General features: G+C 38.9%; 1 protein-coding gene across 1 annotated transcript in view; it reads left to right on the forward strand.

The window, feature by feature from the left end:
• The window catches only part of SUSD5 (sushi domain containing 5), a 42,452-nt gene extending 34,740 nt beyond the window's left edge, over positions 1 to 7,712 (forward strand). Inside the window, exon 5 of the mRNA XM_053981166.1 lies at positions 4,290 to 7,712. Within this exon, the coding sequence (XP_053837141.1) occupies positions 4,290 to 5,569 (1,280 nt within the window). The 3' untranslated portion in view covers positions 5,570 to 7,712. The remainder of the gene's footprint in view (positions 1 to 4,289) is intronic.
• The last annotated feature ends 1,192 nt before the right edge of the window (positions 7,713 to 8,904 follow it).

The raw sequence follows: 8,904 nt of genomic DNA on the forward strand, positions 1-8,904 counted from the left end.
TGCCTGATCCAAACTAAATGGATAATTCTTTGAGATGCTGTAGTTCACAAATATGACTTAGGCAAATCAGTCTACATGCTCTTTTTCTTCCCATCCTTAAAGACAGATGCTGTCTTGTTTGCTGTAGCTACTTTGAGATTCTTAGACTAAAGATGTTTTTATACAGTACAAATATTTATAATGATGGTCTATATAGAATCAGGTTTCAATTTCCTGTACTCCAAAAATACACCCATAAAATATGAAGTGTGTTTTATGGTTGCCCAAAATAGCAACACTCAAAATAGAGCTTGGATTCTAATATGCTATCTAGAAGAAAAATTAAACTGGTCCTAGAGTGTGGAGGACCAGGCTCTTTGGTTTTGCCTGTCTCTATGTTTGGTTACTGTTTTCACATTAGGATCAAAAACTGAAGGAGATGAAAGCTCTATAGGACTGGATGCTTCCCAAGAAGGATTAATTAATAATTAAAACGATTATACCTTTTAACTGAGCTTCACATCTTTGGTAGTATGTAATTTCAGCATCTCTTGCAGTAAGTAAAGTGTTCATTTCAGACTCAGTAATCCCTCAGACAGTGAATTAAAACTCACTGATCCTTGAGTCTGCCAGAAGATGGTATGGTCAAGATGTAACAATGACCAAATATAGAAAGATTTTGATCTTGGATAAATTCATTTCAAGGCTGGCTCTTAAAACCAGACCTGCCTAGGTAGAAAGAAAGATGCAATCACCTTAAAATCAATTGCTAGCGGTTTTAAAAATATGTATAAATAATGGTTACAACTTCTTGGATAAGAGGTGGAACTGAATCTAGTTTGGTTGCTGCTCTTCAGTACCAACACTAAAATTCAGGGAACTGGAAAGTTCAGGAAAGTGCTGAGGAGGTGAGCAAAAAGAAGTGCCGAAGTTGTGCAATCTATTCCCAGAAAATCAAGCTCATGGTGGACTTTAAAGATTGTCATGGTAACACAGAGTCACTAAACACTGAGTCCAAGTCCCATTTGAAGATTTGAGGCCCAGAAAGAAAGAATAGAGTATTATTACTGTGTAAGTCAATCCAGGATCATATAAATCAAAGCTCCAGAGTAAGGGCGTCTGTGTTTCCTTTGATGGTCAGAGAGCTCAATAGTTGCTTTCATTTTGGCATCCCATAAGCTAACATTAGTTATGTTGATAGTCTCTGCTATAAACTCTACAAATACAGGAGATTGAATATGAAAATATGTTAGAGCAGCTTTACAACGTGGGCCACAATCTGATTGTGAGAGGGAACAAGACTCCCTTATGTGGTGACGAGCATTGCATAATAAGCTCCAATCTCAGGATCTCTTTAGACTACAATGGGCTTTTTTTTCCCCCAGCTCTGCATTAAGAAAACACCAATTCATTTCTCTACAGGCAGGATCATACCCAAAGGCAGCATGTTTGATGGAGATTCGATTGATGGCTCAACAAACCTTTAAGGTGTTCTGATAGACTGAGGACTTGTACTTTCTTAGAAGCACATGATTTTTCCTGATGTGCCTCCATAGGACCTTCTCCTAGAGGGCTCAAACCACATGGCAGGAGAAAGACTGAAGGGAAAAATCTTCAAAATCTCTAAAAATCATGTTACTATAGTTGTTAAGCGTTCACCAATCCACTCACACATAAGCTACTAGTCAATTAGATGAATACTAGCTGCCCATTCATACTGCTAACTGAAAAATCGGTCTGGAGGAAACAACATAAGCATGTGGATGTGATATTTTTTGGGGATGTGTGTGCCAGCTCACCACAACATAAAAATTACCATTTGAACCTCAGCTGTATTACCTTAGTGTGGAAAGTGAATGAGTGGCAAAAACAGAGGTTACAAGAGGCACAGAGGTGAAGGCAGACTGTTGTGATGATTCAATCAAAAAATAAAACAACGACCATAACAGTTGGTAAACAGTGACTTCTCACATTATGATGTTCCAGTTCATGTACATGCCACAGACACCCTATAGGCTGTCCTCAGACACACTGAACTTTAGTGAAGTAGGCATGCCAGATATCAGCTTCTAGAAGGAGTCTGGATGATTAGGGGATAAAATAGTTTGATGCACTATTTCCATGCAAAAAGAGCCCGATAGAAAAATTCTAAAGTGAAAGCAAGAGAAGGGATAAAGTGAGACTAATGTTTGACAGTTAGCAGAAGTGCTGCATTGTGATGGATAGTGCCATGCAGAGCTTCATGAATATGTTGCTAAAGTGCCTTGGTATTCAGAGTTATCCTCCATTCATTTGCAAAAGTCTGAAATACTATTGGAAAAGATTTTAGGATTAATTAGAAAAGTGAGAGTCCTACCAGGAAGATTTCCATTCTAAGAGTTGTATTCCCCTGACTGTTAAATCATCCTTGAACGAGACAGAAGTTTTTTCCTGCTTTGGAGAGGATGGGGAGGATCTAGAGGATTACACAAGCAGATGACAACACTGGGACTAGGAGGGAGAGAGGTCTGTTGTTGGCACTTCCTGTGAGATGAGAGGACCTGCTAAGAACATCCAGCTCTCCAACATGATAGTTTTCACAGAGGCATTAACTCTCTGCAGGTTATTTGGGACACACATTTGGGTTTCCTTAGCATAACTGCTTTGGTTTCTGGTAGACCCAGACGCTATTCCAAGGAAAATACCTTTTGCTAATGCTCATTCTGTTTTGGCACCTGTCTTAAGCTGTTCTGGCAAAAAGTGAGCTGGTGTGAGCTGTATCACCACTAAGTGGTTTTGGTCAGACTGGTTTCACAATATTTCTAATCTTTCTTAAGAATAGACCAAATATGGCTCTGCCAGAAGTCTGGGTAGCAGTCTCCAAGGAGAATGTGACTCAGGCGGAAATTGAGGTGGGCCCCAGATGAAAATGTAATTCAAAATTGGTTGACTGTAAAAAGGCAAAAAAAGATAAGGGCTTACGAATGCAGCGATCTGTAAAACAGGTTCTCCTATTAATTTCTTGTTTCCCATGTCGTGCCAGGTCTATTGCTTCACAGTCTTCATAAAAGACTAAACACCCTCTTAAAAAGAAAAATTCTCACCATGATTCAGTTTATTTTCCATATCCCAAGGCACTATTTTTTATGACTTTTAATGCCAGCATAAATCTCAGAAATTACATCAACTTTCTATGGAGTAAAATTTGTGTGAACTGAAAATCAACCACCCTGTCTAGTTTGGAATTTTTTTCTTTGAGCTAAGGCTTTAGAATAGTGGAAGAAATATTAAGTACAATGCACTATTCCATTCAAATTCAAACATTTAGCTTTGTGCTTTGAGTTAAGTCTATTTTGCTATCCGTGGTAAGTCTGTTGAGTATTTCTAAATTAAACCCAAGCTGTGTAATGAATCTACCCCTCTTTGCACTCAGTTTTTTTACCAATTTTGTTTTGTGTTCATTTTTTTTCACTTTTCTCTGTGGCAACATTTAATTCCTTAAAATTGGAAGCCTGAGAGTTGATTACCAACAGACAGGATTATCATGTTAACTAGGTGTTAGGGTTTAAGTGTTTGAGACAGAGTTTTCTAGCCTTGCAGAGTGCATCTTGCTTTCTTCAGGTGAAAACAAGCAGAACTCGGTGTCAGCCTTGGTGGTAGAATCTGCCTCTGTCAGCTCTGAAGAGCTCTTATGGAATAAAAAATACTGTTCTGGCCCTAGGCATTGCACCACTGTAACACCAAGGTGATTGAAGAAAAGCAGTATACTGATAAGAATGTGCCTTGATATCTTGAGCATAAGGTACTAAACATAATTCTTTAAAATCATCTGGCTCAAAAGGGATGAAGTTACTATACAATTTTTATTTTTGTCTTGGCTATTTTTTTAAATTACCAATTAGTAATTGGTTAATATTTGCTATATCTTTCTCTCCACACACATTTCTTGATTGAATAAAATGAAATTTTTTCCTCAAATCTTGCAAAGAGTCATACTAGGGAAAGAAAAAGTTTGAGAAAACAATAAGCAAAGGAAGTCCTCCAACTGCAGACAGTGAGTTATTTATATTAATTTTTAAATCTGGAAAGGTAAGATATTAGCAGTTAGCATTGACACCTATTGTGATTTAAAAAAAAAACCTTGAAATTGAGTATCAGCTCAATGAAAAGGACCATGCCCTTTTCAAATAAATAATTACACAGAATGAAAAATACTGCCTAGAACACACTTCACATTGCACCTTTCTTCTTGGATTCTTGTAATAAATGAGCTCAGTGCTTTGACAGAGAATGAAATGTTGGCTTATGAGTTTTTTGGGTTTTTTTCCTAGATGAAACCGAGGCACACATTGACTATGAAGATAACTTTCCTGATGACAGATCAATACCTGTTGCTGAGAATGACCATGGCAATGGCAAAGAGGAAATTGAGCAGGAGCAAATACAGCTTTCCTTCAGTAAAATTTCAGAGGAAGGAAGAACTGTAAGTCCCAAAGGGGTTACTCAGCACACAGACATTTCTGAAAAAGGAAGCAGGGCACCAACTGAGTCCCCTGTGTCACTCCTCAGCCAAAAAAACTTGTTTTGGTTTCCAGCAGAAACTTTCAGTGAGCCCAAACCAGAGAAAGAGACAGACGATTCCACTAAAGCGCAGTTTTCTGAAGGTGATAACCACATTGGTGTGAAGACAGTCTATGATGAACCTGGTGCCAAAATGTTTTATGACAGTGAGGATTTCCCCATTGGACCCATTCTCACAACTAATGATACAAAGACAGCGATGGATGCAGTTGCCATCACTGACGAGTCGTGGTTAGATGGATATCCAGTAACACAAGAGGTGGTAGAGGATGATGAAGAGGGTGATAAAGTTGATGGTTCGATGGGAACTGAAGATGACATCATCCTCACGACTGACCGGCCAAATCACGTGGAAGTTAGAAAATCAGGAAATGGCAGCCCAGTTCCAGAGGAAGGTCTAACAGAGATTTTGGCAGCAACAACAGTGGTAGATGATGAAGGAGCTGAAGAGACAGCGTCACCACTTACATCAATGAGTGGTCTGGAGAACTTCAATGTCAGCAGGGGTTATGATGATGCCATGTGGGAACATCCGGCTACATCTCTGGAAACTGTGACTCAGGAGCCCACTACAACAATGCTGTTTGACATCAACAGCTTAAAAACATCCCTGTCAGAAACCTCTGTGACCGTCAGCCCCTCCAGTCACACTCCATACACAGAACCAAGAGACACAACCACCTACCCAGAACAAGTAGCAACCACTGCACCAGCTCCAGACATCATTATTGACACAGCTTCCCAGGAATTAGCTGAGCAAGAAAATCTCACCCAGAGCCTTGGAGAAAAGCCCACCCCCACTTCTGAGCCATGTGAGGGAGAGGATTGTCCCAAGTCCAGTAAAGGCGCTATCATAGCAGTAATAGTGATTCTTCTCTCCTTGTTACTGGTTGCAGCTGTTCTGGCAGTGTGGTTTTTCAAAAAAAGGCAGCAGAAAAATTCTGTTTATAAACTAAATGGAAGGTGTCAGCCCAGACATCATTGTTACCACCACTACCACCACCAGCACATCGAAATGCAGAAAGTCTAACCAGGGGCCTTTGGCAGAGATCAGAAGAAAAAACATACTGATACTAGAAGAACCGCTTGACTCATGGATGCTAAAATCCAGCAGTGCAGAAAGCAGAAGAAAAAAAGAATGCTAGAAGAACGTAGAAGACAGAAAAGATTTCATCCTTTTGAAATTGCAGTCTAGCATATTCAACTTTTCAGAGCTAAAGAATCTGTACATTTTTATCACAAGGGTCTTTTGGACACACCAGCAGGACACAGTGTGCTCAGTAGTACATCTTCAATTTGTTCCGCTTTTGCATTTTGCTCCTATTAATAATAAATTAATTGATTAATTTCTGTGTTACCCGGTTATAATGTAATGGTAGGGCTGGTCAGGCCTCTGGTCTGTTCTCAGTGGAAGAGGAAAAGAAGGAGGGAAGAATGGAAAAAGGATTTTTTGGAGCAACCACAAACTTGGTGTTTGCTCCTTTTTTAGAACCTGCCCAAGCTGGTCAGGATAAACCACCATAACAAATTATTACTTGATGTGTCTTAAAAAGAAAAACTATTTGCTACCAGACTTTAATGGATAGTATTGCAATGATTACTAAGGTCATTTTCTTCAATGTTGTGAATTTAACAAGCCACAAATGTTGGATCATTATGCTACTTTTCTGGAAGGTGTTCTTTTAGCCTTAGTGAAGAAATGCCATTCTTATAACTAATCTTCCTGTAGAAATGATGATGTTTCCCTGGAATTCAGAGAATACTGTAAGTGCCATTCTTCCTTGAGCATGAGCAGGAGAGGAGTCAGAGCACCTTTGAATGTAGGTGTTATGATGAGTAGCCTCTCATTACAGAGCCAAACACTAATAAAGCACTTTCCAGGGGAACCCTACATAAAAACAGCTGCTTTCTGGACACAATGTTGACTGACCAAGATACTGAACTTTAATTCACAGCCAGTAGTACCTCTGGCAACTGAAGCCATGTGTAATATTTTTGCCATGTGAACTGTGTAGAAGGACTGATTTTTCACCATTCTGCTCTTGCATTGGCTGGAGGGGTGGACATTGGCTCTGGGGGATGGGCAGCCCCTTTGCATACTGCTTATTGTGGTTTGAAAGATAAAGCAGACCTGGGAAAGAAATAAATTGCATCTAGTTGATAAAATGATTCAGCCTCTAGACTGGATGTTGGTATAAAAGCACTGAGGCTTTTCCAACAGCACATTCCATCTCCAACAGTTCTGAAAATAAACAGGAAGAGAGGGGAACATGTTTTCTAGAATCTCTTAGCATAGTTCGTGTAAGCTTAGTATGAGGTCTTCCTTACATTTCTGAATGAACAAGAGGAAGTCTGGCAACTGTGAATAATCTGCAGGTCAGAAATAAATTCATCTGCCATTCAGCCTTAGTCAAAGAGTAAGAAAAGGTGCCTGGGTGGAGTTCATTCCATGCTCTGGCTTGAGTCGCAGTGGTAATCACTTCTAACTCCATGGAAGGTAGGCTTTATGAAATGGAGTGCAGAATTGGGCCCATCTTACATGCAGCCATCAATCTCAGGGCTGGTAAGCAAAACAAAGCACTTTTAGACAATGGCTATGGGTTATCTTGGAGAATTTCACCTCAGAGGGGTAAGAGTTGAATCTTGTTGCCTGGCAAGAGCCACAGTAAATAAAAATGACAGAAACTGTACAGATTTGTAAATATGTCTCTGACATATGCATGACTTTATGCTTTTAATGCATTCTACACTATGAAATAACTCAAAATTTCTGTTGTAAACTATTTTTTAAAGCAGTTAAAAAAGAAAAACCCAACAATGGATTTCACACCAAGCAACTTTATGGTGACTGTTAACTCAACTAAAACATATCGTCTGTAATCCCATGGAAATATGCTGAAAAATAAACACAGGAACATCCATTAATAATATTGCTTTACTGAAAGGTGCAAGTAGGTGTTACAGTTCTGTGTAGGATGATTCTAAATGAAAAGTCAATTCTATTTGTCCCAGGAAGTGAACATGTAAAAATGAGACTCAAAATATAATTACAAACACAAATTGTACAAGGATCTTATTTGAGACTTAGAAACACTTACTATTCATGAACCAGAAGAAAGTGTACATTAACATAATGCTTTGGAGGTATTTAAATAAAACTCAAGTTACAAAAACACCAGGAAAGGAACTGTCTGCGTGTGTTTTTGTGCAAATCATCCAGTTTACCCACAAGTTTATGGAGAAAAGATAGGCCTGTTACTTTCATAATTCTTGTAGAAGATGCTTTGATATTAAAAATATTAGCTAAAAAGTGTTTCGCTTAGACTGCCCGCCCAGTTCTGCTTTAGAGCATCCATCCTCCTTTGCAGCATCATCTGTTTCTATTCACTTTACCAGGGAGTTTGGGAAGACTAATAAACAGATGGGGATAAACAGCTCTTCAATTTTACATTTAACTTAGACTTCCTTCTGTGTGTGAAACTTGGCTAATCACAGATAATGGGAATGGCAAAAAATACACACATCATACAATGAATATGAAATCTTAACATGATAAGGTCAAAATAGAGTAGGAGATTAATTAATTAGAAATCAAAGCTGAAACTGCCAGCTGCATGTTGAAATCAGGAGAGGAAAAAAATGGGGGGAATACCAGAAGTGCTTTTGTGATGGTGATATCCAGCCATTGATCTGGTACTCTGTGATAAAAGTTATGTATAATTCTCTTCTAGGGAAACCACATATTACAACAGGCTTGTCAGAATTTTCCCACTGGGGTCAAGACTGGGATATCATCTCCCTTTCCTCTCCTTTCCTTTGTTAACCTATTAACTTGGCCCCCATTTCATACACACCTTATGCTACGGTGTCTGGACAGAGATTGTACAAATTTGCTTCAGCAGGCTGAAAAGTGACACTGTGGGTTGTGACATCACAGCTACAGGCAGTGTTTGGGGGTTGAAACCCATGCAACCAAAAGCAGGTTGCACCCCCTTGTACAGAAACACTGGGTTTCATGCATTTTAGGTGTTTGCTAAGTTCTTGGGCTGAAATTCCCTCAATTTCTGTGCTTGTCCTAGCAATATATGGTTATTGTGTTGTACTGCCTTATTGCTTACTGTACCTCAAAAGCTATTATACTGGAGATTTGTTGCCATGGGCATTGGACCCAGCATAGATTGATTTTTTTCTTCAATTATTTACCTTTTTTTAATACCAAATAATTTGTAATGCAAAGATAAAACATAATACATATCAGCGAAACATCAGAATATGTAGCTATGAAGGACCATTTAAAAACTACCCTTAATAAGAAATTATTACACTATCATAAGACTTGTCAAACTACAGGGTTTCCACCAGCTC

Source organism: Vidua macroura, chromosome 1, assembly GCF_024509145.1.
Source record: "Vidua macroura isolate BioBank_ID:100142 chromosome 1, ASM2450914v1, whole genome shotgun sequence".
In the NCBI taxonomy this organism is placed as follows: domain Eukaryota; kingdom Metazoa; phylum Chordata; class Aves; order Passeriformes; family Viduidae; genus Vidua; species Vidua macroura.